The sequence below is a fragment of the Sparus aurata genome, chromosome 14 (assembly GCF_900880675.1).
Source record: "Sparus aurata chromosome 14, fSpaAur1.1, whole genome shotgun sequence".
In the NCBI taxonomy this organism is placed as follows: Eukaryota; Metazoa; Chordata; class Actinopteri; order Spariformes; family Sparidae; genus Sparus; species Sparus aurata.
The window spans coordinates 2274782-2299393 of record NC_044200.1 but is presented as its reverse complement, the minus strand read 5'-3'; the positions used below and the strand labels follow the sequence as shown (position 1 = coordinate 2299393).

At 41.3% G+C, this 24612-nt stretch overlaps 1 protein-coding gene across 1 annotated transcript; it reads right to left on the bottom strand.

The window, feature by feature from the left end:
• Positions 1-74: 74 nt before the first annotated feature.
• il17ra1a (interleukin 17 receptor A1a) lies at positions 75-13989 on the bottom strand. Its single transcript, XM_030440411.1, has 11 exons — positions 13722-13989; positions 12427-12451; positions 10790-10936; positions 10453-10574; positions 5796-5922; positions 5410-5457; positions 5182-5324; positions 4382-4456; positions 4198-4267; positions 3217-3327; positions 75-3126 (listed from the first exon to the last, which is right to left on the bottom strand). The coding sequence occupies exons 1-11, from the start codon at positions 13815-13817 to the stop codon at positions 1658-1660; spliced, it is 2433 nt and encodes an 810-aa protein (XP_030296271.1). The 5' UTR covers positions 13818-13989; the 3' UTR covers positions 75-1657.
• Between the last annotated feature and the right edge of the window lie 10623 nt (positions 13990-24612).

Genomic DNA, 24612 nt, shown 5'->3' with positions numbered 1-24612 from the left:
GATAAGTGGCTGTTTAACAAAATCCTTCACTTTAAAAAGAAAATAATCCTTACAGGAACACAATGACAAAAATGTTATTTTCAACATACCTTTACTCCCAGAATACTTTCATGACATGTTGAAAGCTTTAACGGCCAATTGTGGAAGACAACACATCACCTCAAAATATTTTCGTCTGAGTACCAGAAAAAAAATCAGCAATTTAAAACATCAACAGTAAACTTTAGATTCTGTCATCAGTCCCTCAGAACCAAAAAGTATACGTTTCTTTTTTAATTCATTGTTCAACAATCACAAAATTTGGCTGACCAGCTTCTATTTTATCCACACCAAACAGCAATTACCCAAAGCCAACTGTGGGCTCCAGACTTTGACCATTTAGTCTAGACATTTTTTTTTGGGAGACAGCGGAACTTAATTTTGTAGAGAGTGAGATGGTGCCTGGGTGATTGTGATAGTTCATATACATTCTGCATGGTGACATTTCAGCTATTTCATACTTTCATACGACGTAGCCTACAGTCGTGGCCAAAATTGTATATACAATTGTAAAGGTAAATGTACAGTATATCATGGCAGTCCTCAGTTCCAGTGATTTCTCAAGCTCTCATTTTTCTTTGGTGGCTACTTTGTCACAAAAATATTAAGTTGAAGTGCTTCAAATAAAAAGATTTTATTATAGGTCTTCTAAAAATGTGACCAAATCAGCTAGCTCAAAAATATACTTACAGTAACTCAAACAACATAGCCTCTTAATTTCTTCTGTGTGATTATGACTGATAACAGCTAGTGCCTTTTCTAGGCCCATTTGAATAGGACTTGTTTGATACAACCTGTCTGCAACCTTTTGGGAACCCTGGGCAGTTACTGCCTGTAACCTCATGTCTGAGTGATGAACTGAAAGAGCAAGTTCACTGAGCTGCAGTTCTTATTACTCGACACAGTCTTGAGAGTGCCAATAAATCCATTATTTCTTCTTTCATCCAAGAAGTCCAATTTGCCCCAATCTTAACTAATCCAGGTGCAACATCCATTAAAACAGTATGCATTTACAGTAAATACAACACATTTGCAACTCATTAAAAAATTTGGCATCACCAAATAGACATTTACATTTTTTAGGTTATTATATTCAACAAACATCAGATATGTAACATATAAGCCCCACACTCCACTGTGAGTCAGAAAGTCTGGTTTTTCATCTCTACAGGGTGATTTCATAATCAAAGGGCGTCTGCCCATGGAGTCAAGACTGGTGGTGGTGGTGGTTGATGACTCATCTGAGACAGACTGATGACACTATGAAGATTGTGAATCCGTGAAGACTGGGTGGTGATGGGGATGTGGAGGGCGCCTGCAAAACTGCAACATGAATGAACTAAAGGCAGGAGACAATAAAAAAAGACAGCAGCAAGATGGTGCGCTGACAGTGAAAGTTTGTTGCTGTGTTTTTGGAAAGCTGTGCCTAGCTGATGTTAGTAGCTGATATCAATTGACGGCCCAGGATAATGACATGCATGAGAGGATGGTATGAGAATGAATGTTAGGACTGAGCATGTGACAGAGTAGTCTTCATGTCTGCTAGACATGCTAGAGCTTCAATAGTTGAAGTCAGTGAAGGTTTAGTACCTATTGCTGGGACTTTGGAACATGAAAATCAGTTTCCTTCAGCACCTATGTCATAATAACAGAGATTTCGCTGAAGCAGCTGCTCCTGCAGCCTTCTCAGAGCCACAAGTGGATCTTCTTTCAAAGGCAGTTCATGCTGCGAGGACATTTTGGAGATGTAGCCTTGATCAGATCCACTGCTCTGACCCTTTTCACTGGGCTCCAGAACCTCATACTCCTCCATCTCCATGGGCTGAGATTGGCTGACTCTGGATGGAGCAAAATATTCACTCTGCCTGCTGGCACTTGAGGATTTTGGAGGGTTTGACTCCAGGGAGTTCTGGAGGGCTGAGGTTCTCTGGTCTGAATGAGCAGAGAGTTGAATCATAGCTTGTAGGGAATCATTCTCATTGTCCTCACTGGGAATTTGACCCAAGGGTTCTTCCTTGAGGGAGAGCCAGTTCTGTCTTGTTGGTGGCAGCCTGTTCAAAACAGGCTCAACTATATGGACAGATTCTTGACTGGGTCTGTGAGGATACATCTGATCTGTCAACACTTCATCTAGGTTGGACGAGTACTGATATTTCCACACAGGGTTCACCACTGGTGAAACTTCTGTCACTGACAACAGCTCACACTCTGTATTCAGTTCAGGCGTAAGGACTTGAATACTGTTGCTGTTTTTATTGATTTCTACCTCATGGATGTGGACAGGAAGCCCATCTCGGACTAGAGGTACACACTCCATGACTGGAGGGATCTGCAGCTGCTCAATGAGCACGTTGGCCTCCATTGTGATGTCCTCCTCATTGTCCACACACTCCCTGTCAAACCAATCAGGATTTTCCAACTGGTAGGCCTGGAAGGTTTCAATTGCATTCCTCAGGGCTCTGCCTGAGGGACAACTGAAATATTCATCCCCACCAATACCCTCAATGTGGTTGACCTGACCTGGCTGATACTTCTCAATGTCTAGGATGCGGAAGTAGAGCTCTTCAAAATGCTTCATCAACTTGTATTTGACACCAATATCAAAAACTGATGGCACGTCTTGATCACTGCTGATGTCATCAAAGTAAGCCACCATGTACCTGCCCAGCATGCCTGCCTGGTGCATATCTGGTAGGAAAAGATTGAGAAAGGGAGTGAGCATGTCGTCAGTAGGGGAAAGAACGTCTTCTCTTAATGTCACCCGACCTTGACCGCACATGGCCCTCCATTTTGCCTGGACGCCTCGTGAGCACAGCACCAAGATTTTGTCCAGAGGGTTTTTTAACTGCTGCCGTTGCCACTCAAGCCATCGAAGGCGACCCACCATCCCAACCGAGGTGGAGTCTAGCAAGTCCACCAGCACCTTAGTGCCACACTTGGTCTGGAGGAAGGCGCAAAGTTTTAGCACTATGTCCCTGTAGAGGTGGTGGTCCTGGGAGTAGATGATCAGAACTTTGGGAGCTTGTTTAAGCTGCTGCTGCTGCCATGGCTCATCACCTCCCACAGGTGCTGCAGCAACAGGTTGACCTAACCACATAGAATATGCCATGAGCTAAGTACAAATCATTTCAAACCAACTGAACTCATTATGGATAGAACAGAAAACATGTGACTGACCTGACTTCCTGCAGATGACACACATAATAAGTGCCATCACTACACACAAAAACACCACTCCCGGGATGACAAATGTGTACAGAGGGACAATGGGGGCATGAGTTGGACTTGCTGTGGAAATGAGATCACAGTTTATTGATAAGCCGTGCAGGTGTTTTTACAGAATCAAATGGTACCCATTGCTGAAACTGAATGTTGATTCAACGTCCATATTGCTTTTGTTTTTTTAGACAAAATGGCTACATTTAGTGTGATTTCGCTATGTTTAACCCATGATGGATGTCAGTTGGAGTCCAAATGTGGCTTACTATATGTTACAGGGCAACATAAAATGACTGCTGATAACTTGATTAAACTGTTGTTGCATGTGCATATTACACAAACTATACAAATACCTGAAGTTCATATTGTGTATATGTAAATTATGTAACAACAGTTAAAACTTTGATCATCACTGCAAAAACCATATCTTGATACATGTCGTGGGCTCATGTTTGTTAAACAATCTACTTATTTGAGATTATTTCTAACTTGGATATCAGAATGTCTTAACATTCTTAAAGTTTTCAAGAACTTAGCAGCCAGTGAAGTTTAGATGAGCAGTTCTCGAGAAAGCTGAGAGCAGCAATATCAGAGGCCTAGCAATCCACCTGCTCCGAAGAGGCACATTTTGAATGGGCCATGATCTAGTACTTTAAAAGGCCGTGTGTTTGTGCAGCAGAAAGTATTTTGGGGAATTCTTTAGAACCTTTAAATGCAATTAAAGGGAAAAAATGTCAATGTAAGTGAACCTTGTATTAAAGGTCTGGCTGTCTGTATTTAGTCATGTCTTCCATAATTGTGGAAGAAAAAAATTTGTGACCTCGACTCGCCATCTACATAAATATTTCTTACTCTGGCGTTGCACTGCAATCAACAGATACATCAACAAGTCTTCTCCTTGTTAGCCATAATATTGATGCTTCATATCTGCCAACATACCATCACAAACATTAAGAGTTCTCGTTTGACGAGGACAATCCTGGCCACATTGTGGGAAAAGAGGTTTGATCTGCAGTGAAGAATAAAGTCATGTTAACTTTAAGGGCTGATACGATCATAGATGATACAAACAAGCTTAGTAATGAAATAACATAACTCAGCGAATAGATTTGAGTAGATTTACCTCGGCATCAAACTGGCAGCAGGATTTCGGCCATTTATCAAGGCTGAAAGTTACATTCAGGGTCGTCTGATTAGCCTGGAGAGGAGAGTTTATTTTGTGTGCATATTTTTAGATGAGGCACTTACCGAGACATATCCAATTCCAAAGACATTTTCTGATTTCTGATTTTGTACATTTGAATAAGAACGGCTGTCTGTTTAAAAAAAATCTCAAAAAGGGATTAATGTCAATTTATAAGGAGGGAATCACATAGAGACATGTTGCTAAAAAATGCCTGCAACATAATCGTTTTCCTTTTACAGAAATGCACCTGGTGTGTGTGCCTCTGTTGGAACTTGCTTTGCATTTGACACTTGATTTGGCTTACCAAGGGAAGACTTATATAATGTAATACAGTAATCCTCTAATGAGAACCACCATGCTATATGTTTCATTACGGGTGTGATAATAGACTGTTCCGCTAAAACACATTATAACTGCTGACAGGTCAAATGAATTACACTGATCATCCACTAAAATAAGTATAATAGTATAATATGAAGCCTTTTTTTAGACAATCGGCAGAAGAGCCACTGCACAGAGAAACAGGGCACAGAGTTTCCTGCACTGAAGTCAAGAGAGAAACTGGGGTAAAAACTAGGTTTTTAGTACAAGACAAAGGATGTTGTGATGAGCACATACAGTCAAGTTTAAGATCATATTGCTGAAAAAATCTAAATGCATTCGTCTTCTATGTGAGTAAGTACAAATATTCTTCAAATACACAACCATTTGGAATCTGCAGCATGATGTCACCTTACCTTATATGTATGGTCCACATGTTGGTTTTTGGAGCAGCTGACAATAACTATATACTCTTCACAGAGTCTGTCAGGACTGAAGCTTACAACCAGGGTCGATCTGCCACTGACAGCCAGACTAATGTTAGACTGCCACAGACTTCCTACAGCACAGCAACAAGACAACATGTTATAAATGGTTTATATGATTCACTCACTCTTATTGGACTAAGAATAACAAGGACACACCTTGTTCTATGCAGAACTGGGTCCTCTTCATTGTGTGATTCCGACAATCTGGGAAACAGAATTTCAGTAAAGTCACAAGGACTCAAAGATCTACAAATGAGCAAATTGAAGATGACACAAATTCTGCCTAGTTTAGTTTCCTTCATCTAAAAAAGCATTGTTTTGAGTGAAGAGAAATGCCTAATAATTGCGTGAATCATCTCATTAAATAGGCAAATAAGACGGTTAAGCTGTAATGAGAAAGAATACACTAACCACAAATAGAGAAATACATTTAATGAAATAGAACTAATCTCCAACATTGACAGGAGCATAAAGAGGCCAAAAAGATGAACACATTCTGGGACAGTTTCATTTCCTCAATCAAAAACAGCTCTTCTACTTACCAGGAACGCTGACAGGCATGCTGACATCATACCAGCTGTGGCCCAACTCTGGTTTGGGAATGTTAAAAACAGAGACCTGGTATTTCTGACCAGGGTCCACCACTACCATGTTAGCTGAGAATGACCACTGCAAACACAAAATAATGTTGTCAGGGAGTCAACTTGACTGTTTTGACTGATTAGAAACTGTTGCTACAAACAGCGTTGCTCAGCTTTACATAAAGCTATACAAATGTCCAAATCAGGTTTTCCTCTCTGATCCAGATCTACGGCATTTAATACTGAGCATCTGCTTCAGAGTCTAATCTGATATGTATACTTTCTATTAGAATACGACTGCGCATTCCAATAAACAACATTAATCCAGGTTGGGGAAAATGTTCTTAAGAACTGAATAGGTCTGAATTGAGAAGCAGCAGCCTGCATCTCTGATTTTTTCATGGGCTTCTTACAGTGTAATTATGTAAACTGTTTTATTCTGTAATCAAGTTCCATCTCTTATCAACATCCTGTATGTAGCTGTTGCCACAAAGAGGGCATACGCTGGCCAATATTGATGTATGTGGTTGTTAACTAATGTTGTTGATTGATTCAGGTCCATATCTTGACATTTAGTATCTGAATTCTCCATATTGTGTTATAAATATGCATAGTGACTGTCCTCTACAAGTTGAAACCTTGCTATTGCAACTGAATCTTGCTATTAGGGGATCCTTGAAGCAGGGACAGCTTTTATCACCAACCACCCCTCCCAGCCAAGTTGGCATTCATATAAAAGATGTATAAAAACATCACGTTCACATTACATGTTTATGACCTGGTTTTCACACAGCTAGGTGGAGGTGATGGCAATAGAATTATAGGAGAGAAAGCTGACAGGTCATTAATAGCCCCATTCACACCGGCCTTTCAGTACCGGAATCATGCGCTGTTTCTGTGGGATTGGAAAAGCTGGAGACGTGGATCAGGGGTAAACGGAGGGCAAAGAAATGGTGAGCATTCGCTGCAGCGATAACGCAGAGCCTCTGTGTGAAGTAGGCTAATGACTACGATGTGAGACTACGTTTTTCTTGTGACAGTGAAACCAGGGAACATTTTTAAGCACACCATGGGACAATTTCCAGCCAGAATCGTGGCATGCAACCTCTTGCTAATATGCTAGCTAATAGTATGGCGGTGTGTTGTGTGATTAGGTGTGCAAGTGTGGTGGCGGTGGTGAGGGGCTGCAGATGCAGCATGAAGGAATTAACAGTCGTGTCTTGCGACCCTACGCCTGCCCTGCCCATGTTGAGACATTTTTTGAGTTTCCAGGGTAGAGGCACTTCAGCTAATCCTCTGGGGTTTAGTTTCTCCTTAAGCAACACTTCCCCCATTAAGAATAGAACAGAATAGAAACTTTATTGTCATTGCACATCAAGTATACAATGAAATTGCAGTGCTTCTCTCTGGTCAGTGCAGTATAAATATCATATACATGACCTACAGAAACATCCCGCAAATACCAACACAAAAAAACTGTATGCATGGGCATAGAAAGTATTGAAAATGAAGGTAGAACAATCCAACTGAGGTATGGAGGTCCACCCCAAGGACAGACTTTTAACAGAGTAGATGACTTAAATCATCAATTATTTATTTAATACATTTCATAAGCTTGTACAAATATCAGGTAACCAGTTGTATCAACTTATTTAACACTATCAGTTAATGATTTTAATAAAAGTAAACACTCAGCTCCTCCCTCCCTTCTTACGTCCTTCATCTTTTCTCAACAGTCCTCTACATTCATGTAGGGCCGATAGACAATGCCATCATCTCCCCACTTCTTCATACCCTGGTCTTTCCTTACCTCCTCATTACATTCCTTTCTTTCTCTTCTTCTCCTGTAGTCTTATTTGCCCAATTACTCTCCTCTTCCCTTTTTTGTGGTGACATTGTGGACCTATCTGATATCACTGTGTTGGTGTTGTTCCTGGAACACCATAATTACTGTAGCTCAGGGAACATCATTTCACCTTACAAAAGAGCAACAAAGTCAGCATTTGGAGCAAGCTGTCATGGACTGGTGGGGTAAGTATTGGACGCTCACTAAGGAAGCTGGGTCTGTATCCTGATTGTGTTTTATTGTTCACTTTTTATGCACATATAATTTTCCATTTATTTTCAGTTCTCTGTCTCTGTTTGGTTAAGGCAGGAACACACCAGCCCAACTGATGGATGTCTGAAGCGTTTGGGGAGACTCAGACGAGGTTGGGAACAAATATTTACAGTGTGTTCAGCTGCAATGGAAGCTTTCGGAGCCGCGCGGACGAGAGCACACAACGCGAGTGTCAGCCTAACCATAGTCATCTTTCACGTATGCCAAGTATTTAGTCCACAAACGTCTTCTGGGGTCGGACTAATACCGAATCAATACTGTGTGCGCTTTGTTTTTCTATGCACTCCGTTCCGTCATTTCCTGTTTTCGTGTTTTGGATTACTGGCACGAGACTAGCGCCACCCGCTGTTAAGGAGGCTTATTGCATCTTGCGCAAGCGCAGAACGTACACGCTACTGTGGAGTAGGAAGCACGTCGAAGCGTTGTGTTCAATGCAACTTTTCTGCCAAACGGGTCAGACGAGAGGCAACAGAGTGGTCGGATAAGGCAGTTGGACGTCTGAGCAGTGTAAGGCCCTCACACACCGCCCAGACCCAAACCAAAAGCCAACTGTCTTTATCCAACCACTCTGTTTCCTCTCGTCTGACCCGTTCGGCCGAAAAGTTGCATTGAACACACCGCTTCGACGTGCTGCCAGCTCCACAGTAGCGTGTACGTTCTGCACTTATGCAAGATGCAATAAGCAGGTGGCTCTAGTGTTGTGTTTTAAAAAGACACTGGACGAGAGCTTTATGCACGCAACTCTCTTTACTTTCGATCAAAACGAAACTTAACTATTTCAGACAAAAACAGCTGCATACTAAACATGCAGGAGGCATTACCAAACGAACACAGATTAATTCGTCCTAAATGGACATAGCAGCTAGTCTCGTACCAGTAACAGGAGTTACTCCAAAACATGAAAACAGGGAATGACAGAACAGAGAGCATAGAAAAACAAAGCGCATACAGTATTCCGCCCCTCCCACACACCGCACTGATTCGCTAGCACACCACAAATCAAAATGGTCATACAGCTGGAACACAACCAATCAGAGAATCCAATGGCTCAGACGGCCAACAGCCAACCTCCTCAGACTTTGCATGTTGAATCGGAGCAGACAACGTCCGCGCGGCTCTGAAAGCTTCCGACGCAGCTGAACACACCAAACAGATTTGTTCCCGACCTCGTCCGAGTCTCTCCAAATGCTTCAGACGTCCAACGGTTGGGCCAGTGTGTTCCTTATGTTTAGGGAACTACAGTTGCATGGCTAAGACATTGCAAAAATGTGATTGTTCAGTTGCATTGATGGTCCTGACCCGGGGCAACATTAACTATGACGTTTCAGGGACGACACCAACATAATTAAATCAAATTGTGCAACTATGTGGGACCAACCATACCTCAGCTATCTTGCATAGGGCATCAATGACTAAATAATATATTAGCAGCAGGCTAGGCTATGTGACAGTCTCCCCCGGCAAGTAGCAGTTACAACGTGAAATGGAAATTGATTCATCTGGGGATTGTCTTAATAAGAAGCAATATAGTAATATAATATATCAGGGTTTCCTCTACATGTAATTGACTGTGGCGCACCTCCACGGCAAAATAAAAGCCGTCACACCTTAAAAATTCAGGCATAAATAAATCCAGTGTTAGAGAAAGGAAATATTTTACCGTGGTCTTCCATCGCAGTCTTTGACGTTAAACTTGCATGTTGGATATTTAGCTTGATAATTAGCTAGAGGATTAAAATGGTCACTTAAAGCAGAGTCCTGCACGGGTCTTATTTTGCAAACCCGCCCGAACCCGCCATACTTAAAACCACATCCGACCCGTTTTCCAACAGTAGCACAAATTACATTCCGTACCCGAGCCGACCCACTATAAATTGATACCAACGCCCGAAGGAAAATTGGACGGACGCAATTTTTAAAAGTGAAAGTAAGCCAGCGTGGGGAATGGGAGTCCTGGGGGGGGCGCAAGCATGCATGAATGAGCTCATATGAAATATAAATGCTTATTATTTGTGTCGCTAATAATGACTGATGATAAGTGATGCCTTGAACATGGCAATCGTAAAACACGACCCGCCTCTCCAGGCGTCCGACCCGATCCGCATCTGTGTCCGACACAGTACATTATTTTTCACCCGTGCAGGACTTTGACTTAGATAACTCCTCTCAAATAATAAAAAAAGTATTTCTTTACAATATTAGATGAATCTTCATTCCAAGCCCATGATGGCTGTGTGAGAGCATTATAACCAGAGAAAAAAAATGAAATTCCCTAAGTAGCCTATGACATAAGTATAAATATTACAGAATGATGACCCAAACTGCATCTCCACCCCCAGCGCCACAGTCTCAGAAAATACTGGAGGAAACACTGTATATTAATATAGAATTAATAATGAAGCACTGACACAGCAGTCTGAAAAGAGATCGACTGATGACATTTAATAATGTCACTATGAAAGCATTATCTAAATATCTCAGTTGTTGTGAGCCACTCACCTTTTCCCCTGACGGACTTCTCATTGGGAGTTTTTCTTTGAAAGAATATCGAACACACAGGTTCTGGTTGGTGGATATCACCAGAACATGTAACTCAGTGGCGGTCAGATAACCAATGCTGCCTGAGGAGAAACATGGCAGAGGTCACTTCCTGTCTCACTGCTCCTTCCTGTCTTCACTACATCATATCAAAGCTTAACAAAAGTTATTATCTGAAATTTACAAGTGATTTCAGTTTTCCTTGTCTACTACTCCTCCCTGCATGAATTCATCCTGTACATTTTTTATGTAATACTTAAGACAGCTTTTATTTGCTTAAAACATCAGACTGACTCACCCTCATCCTTTATCTTCCAGTTAGCAACCAGTACAGGGTGCAGGTGTCCTGTCTCATCTCGCCTCGTGTCCACAGCCACCTGCAGCTCCTCTGGACCGCTGGGAGTGTACTCATTCCTATCACCCCATTTAATGTCCAAACAGTTACCTACACACACACACACACACACACACACACACGCACACACACACACACAGATTGAGTGTGTGACAGCTGGGAAGCCTGACATCACATCCAAATTTTCTTTGCACATTCTGTCGTTCACATCTTTACAACATTTATTTCTTAACCAATTGCAAGACAGTATTCTGCAGTTCACAACTGAGTTAAGTTGGAGTGGAATAGAATAGAATTACTTTAATGATCCCAGACTGGGAAATTATTTTAACTAATTGATACTAATTGAACTAAGAGGAACACTGACTTTTTGGAATTTTATAGAATTTCTTTTTTTTTAATTCTAAGACTAGGTACATACACTGTATTTTTCAAGTTGTTGACTAATTGTGTAGATTATTGCAACCATTTAGAAAAGGGGTCTCAACTCAGATTAGCTTGGGGCCACAGCTGGTATTGGCATCTCATAGGAGAGCCACTTCAGCGTTGAAGTACTTCAAGAAAGCACAATATTTCAGAAAATGTAGTTCGTATTTCCATTGTTATAGAGGTGCTGTGAGTGGCTAGGCGCGGCTGACATCTACTCTCACCTGCAGCTCATTGACCTACACAGTCCCCAGATGTACAAATGTTTTTTTCCTACTCTTAAATAACTTATTGAAACCATGCACAGAGCAAACAAATTAAACACATTTGCACTTTATTTCTTGTCACACATGGCAGCCCTTCTGCTCATATTTTGTTATTATTTAACAAAAAATAGTGAAAACAGAATACATCTGGATGCACATTAGTTTTTAACAGTGCAACTTTTTTTCCTGACAAGTAACTTATGTATGTGAAATCAATAGTTAGCTGTTCAATACTCCCACAGTCTGAATAAAACTACTCCCAGACATATCTGATATGGATCCACTGTCTACACATGCTGAAAATGGCTGCTGTCATTTATCAAAAATGCTCTTTGAATGCATTTTTGATAAATGACAGCGGTGCTAACTGAAAATATCCTGCTTCAAAATCAAAGTCAACTTGCATTATTTTTTTTAAGTTAGGGACTCTATAACGCCCCCCGCAAAACTTCACAGCACCTACTACATGCATATACATGGACGACATTTGGTATGTATATGTATCAAGACCAGACAACAAAAAAACGATTTTCGGCGCCATTTTTCCCAGATGTCACTGTTGTGTGTTGGGTGACATGTATCCTGTTCCTGTTCATCACTGCTTGGACCTTTAATAACAATTGTGTTTTATTTCAATTGCGTATAAAGGTGAAGTTTAAATTAGAGTGAAACAACTAAAAAAACAAAAACTTAATAAAAAAAAATTATTTTGCAGGCGGGATTACATTATATTCTTAACATCTGGTCATGGGTCAGATGAAGGGTGTGGGCTGTTTGAAACCCCTGCTTTATAACCTCAATCTGTAATCTGTGAGAGTTAGGAACTCTACTTTCTTAGCAACAAGTAAATGACAATAGTAGTAAGTAGGAAGGGTAAAATTCACTCACTGATGTTGACTGTACACATCAAACCCTGTGGCAGGAGAAAAGGAACAGATTAGGAATGAGAATTATAGTATTATCAGTCTTACAAATATAAACTGTACTGTTCTGTACTTTGCAAACTTTTCACAATTACAGAGAATAATTTACATTTCAACATGAACACCTTAATATATTATCATTAAACATTCATCCAAACAAGAAATCAAAATCTACATCTGTGTGAAGGTGCCTGCTACAAGGTGCCTGTGACTTGGAACCATTGTTGGGCAAGTTACTTAAAATGTAAAGAATGACATACTGCTAGCTACTTTCATTTGAAATGTACTTTATATTATGGCAATATTGTACAGCCAAACTTTCCTCCGGAGCAGAGATCTGGCCTGTTCATGCACTCCACAGCCATTTCAGCATATCAAAATGGCTGCTTGTTTTGTGGTGCGTAGGCAGAAGTGGTATTGATAAATGTGTTAGAAACCATCAATGAACACACACACACACACACACACACACACACACACACACACACACACACATATATATATATCCTGTACAATATCTTCTGGTAGAATGTGTCTTGTATATTTGGTTGTGTTTTTGTTGGTCTTGCTTATATATAGTTTTTATTTTTCTGCATATTTCTGGACTTTAGCAGCTGTAACACAAGCAATTGCCCCTCGGCGATCAATAAAGTATTTCCGATTCTGAAATATGTGTATGATCTCTGGCTGATACAGGTATTCCTAGAACTGTCTTTGCATCGGGCTACCTTACAGGAAATCACAGCTCAGTCAGGAAACCCAGTATGATGTTTGTGTGTCACGGTGACTGTATGTTGTCATAACTCTCCACAGACTACAGAGTGACACATTACATCACGTTGGGCCCAATTTTTTTTTTTGTCTATTTTTCTACTCAGCTTACAGCTGAACTTTTGGTGATGTGATTTTCATATTTTATGATATATTCATGACATTACCATATATAAAAATAACAGATAATTAGGCTATAGCCTGTATTGTCCATTCAGCTGAAAGGGGCTTTATGGTTTAGAATACAACATATCAACTGCAGTTTGAAATATAAAATAACGGAATACAGTACATTTATAAAAAAAAGTAATATTATAATAAAGTAACATATATGACTAATATTTAGTGATAGTCTGGTGACCAAGAACTGAGAATTGAACTGTAGGGCTACAGAAACTATGCAATTTTTTTTTAACTCCAGTGCTGGACAAACCCTTCTTAGTCTAACAGACAGAAACTGACAGCTGAAATCACTCTACGACAGCTTACCTGTTGATAGCAGTTCAGAGGCGGCCATGATAAGATCCTCACCGTAGACGACAGCGACACACACATCAACAACACATATGCTCGTTGAAAGGTCATTTTTAAGAAGGTATACAGTCACACCAGCAGTCCAAATGTAGAGGGTATCCGCGGCCTGCAGTCAGAAAACATTTCAGACAGCGACTCAAAGAGCAGCGACCCTCAGTGAGGACACAGTGGGAGCGGGGCTGAGGCTGAGCTGGTTCATGAAAAACTTCCTGCTCTGTATGGAAATGAGCTGAGCGGTTTACTGTAAGTTACCTTTTGCTGCGTTCACGTCGCCTGGGAATATGGACATCAATTCTGATGATGGCTTCCGTGTTCGCTATCTTTAGTCGATCAGAATTTTATAAATAAGCTACTGAGGCCATGGCATAGGCTATAGTCTGTCCCAGGCCGCTATACATTTGGGACTGATCACTAAGTTGTATATTTTAACTATACTTTACATGTTAAAGCCCAACTCTTGAGGAGTTTTTCATTCAAATGATCCAAGCAGATCTGTGGCTGAGGCTTACCTTTCTGTGAGGAGGGCCCTGCAAAATAAAGTTAGGAAATCCTGACATTGTGTTCTGTAAGAAAAATCCAAACTCAATATCTAAAGTGTAATGTTGCTTTATAAAATGTGTATAGGATAGTAATATTGTACACACTAAAAATCTAGAAAAAAACTAACAAACGATGGAAACAGGCATTACATTAATAGGCCTATGTCTGTTCTGGTCGTGAATACCAGCTGCAGTAATTTCAACCGGGACGTTTTTGACACGTAATTTTTCCTTACAGACAATGAATGCCACATGAATAGTTCCTCGGGTCTCTTCCTTGTTGTGTGGGTTGATGGGGACATGGTAGCGCTGTCCGAGTGTGAAACATTTCGGATTCATCTTGTTTCTTCGACAGGAAACAGACATACTGCCATTTCAACAGAACCGCTCACACACAAACCTGATGTTAAAGGGTTAGACACCTTAGTTGACACTTTAGTTAACACTTTAGTTAACACTTTAGTTAACACTTTAGCCCACATTACACTGTATCAGCTGTATCAGCTCAAATGTCACATTTTAGTGCTGCACAGGTGCATTTCGACATATTCACCACTAGATGGCTCAATAAGACCAGTCGGATCTTTTGTACACAGCTACAGCATTTCTTCAGTGACTCCCAAAGGATGCTGGCTATAGTGGCTGGTGCTACTGTATGTGACTGACATACAGGAGCCCCTTAGTATTTCAGTGGTTGAGTTCAGCTTCAGAGGGCTGGGGAAATGCTGTGTCCCACCAGACTCCAGATGGTACATGGGCTATTGTTATGTTCTGCTGTGGAATACACGTTAAAATCATAAGCACATTTTTTTTTTTTTCCATTAAAATGTTAAATTGCCATTATGGTTGTATCTTTTGTATATCATTCATGTTTGACTAACGTTGATTCTATTGATGAAAATATATGTAATGTGTGCTGGTAGTGTCTCAACTCTTGCATCGTTGCTGTGTTTGCCTCGAGGACTACGTTGGAAGTAAGTCTGGTCCTGTCAACGATGGACTCATGGACACATTTAAGTACATAGTTGTGTGATATCTGCCTTGTGAGTTCAAATAAAGTAAACTAAAACTATTCATTGGATAGTCTTGCTTGGAACTGGGAGGTTGCTGGTTCCATCTCTGCAAGGACGGCACAGGAAGTGCTCCTATCATTTCTATTTACCCTTAAATAAAGTACTTCAGCTCAATTTTACCTTATCAACATGCTAATAAGAACTGGTTTTGATCTTTCAAGCTTCAACATAGTTCTTTTTTTATTATTGTGGTCTGGAACATGGTACATATGGACTACATTATCATTTCATATAGCTTACCTGTGCTCGGTGTTGGCAGTGGTGGAAAATATAACTGAATTTATTCTCTATGCAACTTAACCCTCATGTTGTGTTCGTTTCATGTTAAACAATTTTGTGTTCCCGGTCAAAAATGACCGTTCCATTTAAACTCATCATAAAAACTGTATAATACATATATTATCACTACTTGTTGTGTTAGATCTTTTTATTAACTTCAGTTCTTGTGAACATTACAAGTTTTGAACTTCTATTTGTTATTTATGGCCTGTATACCTCACTGATCTGAGCGTATACATCTTGAATTCGAGTTCTAAAAAGCATAATTTCTGGATTATTTTGACTATAAAAAATAATCAGATGAAACATAGTATATTGTTTATCACAGACTACTTACGGTCAAAGTTACCAAGGACATTTGTTTTGAAACCATTTAATTTTTTTATACAGTCACATAAAGTAACACTAGTCATGTTCCCGGTCAGAGGGTTAGGTGGGTCTCAGGTGGGGATGAAGACCAGGATAAGTTCCCATTCTTTGACCTGAATGTGACAGCAGCCTCAGCATGGCCATCCTCTTCATCAATGGATTCTCCCCATCAGTTAATTCTTGGTCTGGATTATATTCTGTGTCGTCTTCATCTTCTGACACTTCCTCCTCTAATCCATCCTCACTGTCAGTTTCCTGGCCTCTCTCCTCCTCACCAGTGTGGTGATCACATATGTAATCAATAGCCTCACTTATATATATCGACGTGCCATGGTGCTGCCACACAATGAACTGTGAGCAAGGCCTCAAAAAGCATTTATATAGGCTACCAAAGCTGCGAGAAAAGTTCAATATTATTGAAACAATGTTCCAACAACTTTCTGAGAACAGGTGTTGTTCCCGCGGGAGAGAGACTCTACTGGGCTAAGGTTCCCGTGGTGGTTGCCTGGGAACCAAGGCGTGTGTGTGTGTGTGTGTGTGTGTGTGTGTGTGTGTGTGTAGGTGCATGTGTGTGTGTGTGTGTCCATATGACAAATGAGGATGTACCTGAGATCAGTTTTTTACACTAATTGTAGTCTCCCCCATTCATTTCTAATGACTGGTCATTTTTGAGCACCAAGAGTGTACAAAAGTTGAATAAAATACACAAAATTGTATGCAAATAAATACTATTTATTTTGTGTGTTGAAATCCTCTTTGTGGACAAAGTCATGGACTCCTAGGTCAGTCAGATCAAATTAAGTACATTTTTCAGAGATAAAACTTTTAAATCGGACAGATTTGACCAGAACACAACATAAGGGTTAACACAGTGTGATGTCCTGCTGATCATTTATGTTTTGGATCAACATCCAGTGAGCCGTCTTCTGTGAAATGTGCTTGTGTGCTTTACAAACTAGCAGTGTTGGTGGTAACTTGTTACAAAGTGCTCCGTTAGAGTACTTACATTACTTTTTTGTTGTAATGAGTAATGTAACATGTTAGTTCTGCAGTTGGTTCTTATTTTTATAAAAGTAATTTGTTACTGGAAAAAAAGCTGTCCTTTCTTTTCCTTTTGTCGCCACAAACATAAAATAAAATAAAATCCCTGAAGCTTTTGCTTTGTTTCTGTTTCTCTCCTGCTATTCAGAAGGTGGGTCAATTTGGCATCTCTGGCCTGGCTCTAGCCTGGCTAAAATCGTACCTGTGCGAAAGAACACAATGTGTTTCTTACAATGGTACTTCATCAGTTTTAACTGATGTGAAGTATGGAGTTCCCCAGGGCTCTGTTCTAGGCCCTTTGCTCTTTTCTTTCATCTCTCGGCCAAATTATTCGGAGCTATGGGATACATTTCCACTGCTATGCGGACGACACTCAGCTGTATGTGCCCTTAAAAGCTGATGACAAATCTCAAATCACGAAGCTAGAGACCTGCCTATATGCAGTGAAGAAGTGGATGGCAGAAAACTTCCTGCTCCTAAATTCGGAAAAAACTGAGATGCTGGTCATCGCTCCCGCCAGACAGAGACACCATGTTGACCAGGTGACTGTAACTCTCGTCAACTGTGTTATTTCTCAAAGTTCAACCGTCAAGAATCTAGGTGTTACTTTTGATTCTACACTCTCCTTTGATCAGCACATCAAAGAAATTACCAAGATCGCCTTCTACCACCTGCGCAATATAGCTAAAATTAGGTCCTTCCTGTCCACCGCGGATGCAGAGATCCTGATTCATGCCTTTGTTTCGTCTAGGCTTGATTACTGCAATGCCTTATTTTCAGGTCTTCCACGCGAGAGCACCAAAACTCTTCAAATGGTTCAGAATGCTGCAGCCAGAGTCTTAACACGTACAAGAAAATTTGATCATATTACACCAATCTTAGCATCTCTGCACTGGCTCCCTGTTCATCTAAGATCAGACTTTAAGGTGCTGCTGATGACATACAAAACTGTACACAGCCTTGCCCCGTTGTACATGTCAGATCTCATTACACCATATATTCCAACTCGGGCATTACGCTCTCAAAATTCAGGGCTCCTGATGGTTCCCAGGATAAAGAAGAAGTCAGCTGGCTGCAGGTCTTTTTCCTATCGGGCTCCTTTCCTCTGGAATAACCTCCCAGCTGACATCAGACAATCTGGCTCTGTTGACGCCTTTAAATCTAAACTCAAAACTCACTTCTTCGATTTAGCCTTTAATTAGCCCTGATATCAACTGTAAGCTTCTTCAGTGGGTCGGTGTCAGTCTCAATGAGTTCCTATAGTACTAGAGTTACACTGTGCTGCCGACGAGAAACAATCTGTTTATTCTGATAAATACTGCATTTCTCTAACCTTTGTTTTTGTTGTCTGTTCCCACAAGCTGCAAGCTGTGTCACTCTCTATAGCTTTCTCCTCCCCTCCTCTTCTCTCTCCTCCTTCTCTTTCTCCTCCTCCCCTCTTTCTTTCAGGCTCCCTTCTGATGGACCACGGCCCCCTGGGACCATCTACCATTTCCGGGCTCCTGCTGCCTTGAAACACTGCCTGATCTGGATCGTCACACCCCGGGCTCTGCTGGATCATTGCTCTCCTCTGCTTCACTATCTCCTCATATCTTTATTTCTGTAAATCTTGATGCCTCTCTCTGTCTATTACTAATTATGTTGTGTGGCCTGCCCTCTTCCAGGTCATCATGGTGGACAGGAGGTCGTCTGGCTCGGGCACCACTTGGTGATGCCTCGTCCAGCTCAGTCGTCTCCTGGATCCACTCACTTTACATATAACTTGTATCAGACTTTCTGTTAATGTAACTTGTAAACTGTGAATTGTTGCTCTTTTCTGTACACGCAACATCTATTGCATGTCTGTCCGTCCTGGAAGAGGGATCCCTCCTCTGTGGCTCTTCCTGAGGTTTCTTCCATTGTTTTTTTTACCCTGTTAAAAGTTTTTTTTTCCATCAACATGTGAAGTTTTTCCTCACTCGAATCGAGGGTCTAAGGACAGAGGATGTTGTTCACTGTACAGATTGTAAAGCCCACTGAGGCAATGTGATTGTGATTTTGGGCTATATAAATAAAATTGATTTGATTTTGATTTGATTCAAGCCTTTATTTGTTATAATTTTGATGATTACGGTTTACAGCTTATGAAAACCCCAAATTCAAAATCTCAGAAAATTTGAATATTTCATGAAATCAAAAAAAATTTTAAATACAGAAATGTCGGCCCTCTGAAAAGTGTAATCATGCATATGTACTTAGTACTTGATTTGGGCCCCTTTTGCATGAATTACTGCCTCAATGCTACTTGGCATGGATGCAATCAGCCTGTGGCACTACTGAAAGTGTTATGGAAGACCAGGATGCTTCAATAGCGGCCTTAAGCTCTTCTGCATTGTTTGGTCTCATGTCTCTCATCGTTCTCTTGGCAATGCCCCATAGATTCTCTATGGGGTTCAGGTCAGGCAAGTTTGCTGGCCAATCAAGCACAGTAAGTCCATGGTCATTGAACCAGGTTTTGATACTTATGGCAGTGTGGGCAGGTGCCAAGTCCTGCTGGAAAATGAAGTCAGCATCTCCATAAAGCTGGTCAGCAGAAGGAAGCATGAAGTGCTCTGAAATGTCCTGGTAGATGGCTGCGTTGACTCTGGACATAATAAAGCACATTGGACCAACACCAGCAGATGACATGGCTCCCCAAATCAACACAGATTGTAGAAACTTCACACTAGACTTCAATCATCTTTGATTGTGTGCCTCTCCATTTTTCCTCCAGACTCTGGGACCTTGGTTTCCAAATGAGATGCAAAATCAGCTCTTATCAGAAAAGAGGACTTTCAACCTCTGAGCAACAGACCAGTTCTTTTTTTCTTTATCCCAGGTATGACGCTCAGGATCTGTCTGTGTGTGGTGGCTCTTGATGCAGTAACTCCAGCCTCAGTCCACTCCTTGTGAAGCTCCCCACACTTTTGAATGGCCTTTTCCTGACAATCGTCTCCAGGCTGCGGCCATCCCTGCTGCTTGTGCACCTTTTTCTTCCACACTTTCCCTTCCACTTAACTTTATATTAATGTGCTTTGATACAGCACATTGAGAACATCCAACTTCTTTTGCAATTAACTTTTGAGGCTTTCCCTCCTTATGGAGGGTTAGGGGTTAGGGGTTTTCTGCACAACTGTCAGGTGAGCAGTCTTCCCCAGCATTGTGAATTCTATTGAACAAGACTGAGAGACCATTTAAAGGCTCAGGAACCCTTTTCATGTGTTTTGGATTAATTAGCTGATTAGAGAGTGACACTTTGAGCCTATAATATTGAACCTTTTCACAATATTCTAATTTTCTGAGATTTTGAAGATTTTGAGATTGGTTTTCATAAGCTGTAAGCCATAATCATCAAAATTATAACAAATAAAGGCTTGAAATATCTCACTTTGAATGAAATTAGTCTATATAATATATTAGTTTCACCTTTTAAGTTGAATTACTGAAATAAATGAACTTTTGCACAATATTAAAATTTTTCGATTTTCACCTGTATACTATACTACCAATTAGGAAATAAAGATCTTGAAATGTCATATTGCATCCGTCATTTCTTTTATTAGGCTGCAGAGTTAATGGTTGTGGACTATAAAGAAGGCTACAAAATGATGGTAGAGTCAATAGATTCAAAAGTAGAGTTGGCTACAACATGCATAACAAGTCTCAAAGAGGTTTATCGTAAATTTTGGTACCCTTATGTGATCTAACGCGTTACCTTTCTCAGTAGATAATGCACTAACACATCAAGTTATTATTAAATGGCAGTAATCTGATAACATAATGAGTTTGCGTGTCCCGTGTTAGCCTTGTTGTGTCTTGTTTTCCTTTCTCTGTTGTGTTTTCCCTCACCTGCTCTTTCCCAGTGTGTGTGTTATCTCGTGTACATTTTTTCTATTTTGCTTGCTCCGTGTTCAGAATATCCCCAACGTCTCTCTGCTAAACTTTCTGCTACATTGCCTTCTCTGGCTCACCTGTGTTGCCTGCTTCTTCCGGGAAACCCAGTGAGACTACTCAGCCCTCGCACTTGTCTTCAGCTGCTCATCAACATCCGCTATTTGTTGCTGAGCTGCTGAAGATCTTTGACATGTTCAGGGTAAGGAAATAGCAAAGATGTTTCTTTCATTCCATTGCTTTTATGATTATTGCTGCTAATAGTGGATGGGATGAGATGTCATTACAGGGGGTGTTCATTCTTGGGATAACAGTGTTAGCCTTGACAACAGGTTGCGTGAGAGATGTAGAGAGAAGGCAAGTAGAGGTGCTGCTCAACATTTTCCACTCTATCCTAAAACTCCCCCACACTGTCCACCTGTTGATCCCCCTGAACCAGCTCCCTAGGAAAGACAAAGAAGATTTCAGGAAAAACTTCTGTGCATCTACTGTGGTGATGCTGTTTACTTCCTCTCCCTGCATCCTCAACTGCTGCCTGTGTTGATAAGCCACACCACAAACTCAGCTTCTCCCCCTTCATAGCTTCACCTACAGAGCTCCCTCTTGTGGCCACAACACTCCTTACCCCTTCAAGTTACATTCACACTGAGTCTCTCCAATCTTCCTGAGACGAGCCTTGCTCATGAGACACACCACTGTTCCTCTCACACCTCTCCTGTCAGGTAATCATTGAGAAATCATTTTCCCTCTCCTGTAGTTTTAGCTCTCCTCTGGCTTCATAACCCTTACATTGATTTGTCAGCCTCTAAGATAGTCAATTTGAGAGTACATTGTCACTCCCATTGTCTACATTCCGTCATCTCCATCAGTTCACCTCCTGCACCTGTAGTTTCAAGACACTGACCTCACTTCTGTTCCCTTAGCGTACCATGACCTCAAGGATGTATACAGTAGAGGCTGTGCCTTCTCCATACCACCTCACCAATCTTACAACTGTGCCATTGACTTACTGTTGTGGAAATTCTCCTTTGTGAGGTAGAGAGTTGCTAAGTCTCCGAAGAACTTCAGACTTAGGCGTATGTATCAGATCTCTTTAATAACACGCAGCGTGGAGAAGAAGGCAAAAGCATTCTCTCCCGAACTCTAAATTGTTACCCCTTAAGTACAGAACAGAGAGGAGGTTACCTACATTTACAACAGTCATAAAACATTTTCTTTACATAAACAATAACTCTTTGATGCTTGGGTGTATCCTGTCTTCCTAGGACAGTGCTTCTTTGATGCAACAGATGGGACAACAAATGTCATCTTATCTAAACTTGTGTATCTTCCCATGTGGGGATGTGTCCCCACCTGTGGCTCTTCTGACACCTCAAGCAATGTGACATTCTCCCTTCCTCCTCCTGTCCTTACAGCACATTTGATCACTAACAGGAAGACTATGTAATTTCTCACATTACTCCCCTATGACCTGAAAGGTGCAATGTGTCAGGTATGATGTGAACCAGGTTTGAGCAGAGTCAGCGATGCCAAGTTCAGCCAGAGTGAAGAGGAGGATTTGGTGGTTGGGAGGTAGGACCATGTGGGTGAGATGAGGGGTCCAGTTCCTCCTCCTCAACCTGTTTGTCTTGGGTGATGTGAGAATGAGTAGGTAGTTGAGAGGGCAGCTGGAGTGGAAGTGTTTTCTGGGGTGATCCAGGTCTCCATAAAAGCAAGGAAGTGGAGAGTCTGCAGGGAGGCATAGACTGAAATGGTGTCTGCCTTCTTGACTGCAGACTTTCATTGCCCCCCTAGTACTCCAAGTTCAGCACTGGTGGAGAACGTTGGGTAGCAGAGATTAGCTGCTTCTATTCGACCTCACTACTTTATGTTACAGCAAATAATACAGAAAATAATGGCACATAAATACTACATGATATTGTTAAGATTATCATGCCAGAGGGAGTGATGCAACACCTCATGTCATCTATGTCACATGATCTCATGGGTTGGCAAATGCAAACAAATGGAGACTGTGGCACAACAACTTTCTGCAGAAATATTAATACTTTACATTGAGAAAGAAACTAAAGCAGAAGAAACAAGTCTATATGAGAAAGTGTTAAGGGAGACGCAGTCAACACAAACAGGAGGGAACTTGGCACACAGCCCTTGGGACTCCGGTGTTGAGCACTAATGTAAATGAGGTGCAACTACCAATCTGCACTCTCTGGGGTCTGCTTTTGAGGATGTCCAATATCCAGTTGCAGAGTGTTATACTCGAAGTCAGAGTGTTTAGTTACCCATTCAGCGTCATGGGTGGGATTGTGTTGAATGCTGAGCTAAAGTCAAGAAACTTTCTGATGTAGCTGTTAATATTCTCCAGGTGTGTGAAGACTAGGTGAAGAGCAGTAGATATGGCATCCTCTGTTTCCTCCATCTGTTTGTTCTAAAAGCATACCGGTGAGGGTCCAGACTGGAAAGCATAGGGAGGCCCATTAGGGTCATGGAAAGAAGTTTTATAGGACTACTTTGGTGTTACCTTGCAGTATGTTTTACATTACCTCACTAAACATTTTATTTTATTATTTTATAATAGCTCTTTTCCTGCTGTTCCTCCTGGCTGGGAGACTGCTTTGACACCACAGACTAGGAAGCACTCTGCAGTCCACATGGGGAGGACATCAACAGCCTCACAGACTGCATCACAGATTACACAATTTCTGTGTGGAGAACACTGTGCCTTCCAGGAAGGTACAGTGTTTTCCCAACAACAATCTCTGGGTGAACTCTGGCCCACTGGATGAAAAGAGGAAAGTTTTCAGATCAGGGGACAAAGAAAAACTGAGGAGAGTCTAGAAGGAGCTCAGGCAGTAAATAAGGGAGTTGAAAACAGCTACAGTAGGAAACTGGAGCAGCAGCTGGAGCAGAACAACACCAGGGTTGTCTGAAGAGGACTGAAGAAAATATCTGGTCATAGAAAATGTGAAGGGAAAGAGAAAGACAGCAGAGACCAGCACTAGGAAAATATTATTTCTTTCAAAAATGTTATTGATTTTAACGCTGGGGTGGTCCCATATTACATTCAAGTGCTTAACTGAGGTACATCAACAGTAGCAGAGTACTGAAGGAAGGTTCCAGCTTAATTCCCAGCCACCAGAACAGAACAACCTAAATTCACCCACCCTGGGGAAATACTCTTAGGGCCCTATCTTAACGATCTGAAACGCAAGTATCAAACGCAAAGCGCAAGTAGCTTTGTGGGCGGATCTCAGGCGCTGTTGCTATTATGCCGGCGGGATAAATGACTCTTGCGCCCGGCGCAAATCTAAAATGGGTTGGTCTGAAGTAGCTACATTATTCATAGGTGTGGTTTGGGCGTAACGTGCAATAAACCAATCAGAGCGTCATCTCACATTCCCTTTAAAAGCAGGCGCGCTTGTTCCATGGCGGATTGCTATTATAATGGCGAATTTGCCAGGCGCACGCCAGGAGCGGTTCACAGCCGAGGAGACCGACGTTCTCGTCAGGGCAGTAAAAGACCGAGAAGTGGCCTTGTATGGGGATGGGAGAAATCCATCCAAATTAGCTTTGGTTAAACGGGCGTGGGAGGAAATTGCCACAATTGTTTCTAAGGCTGGCATCCCCAGGACATCG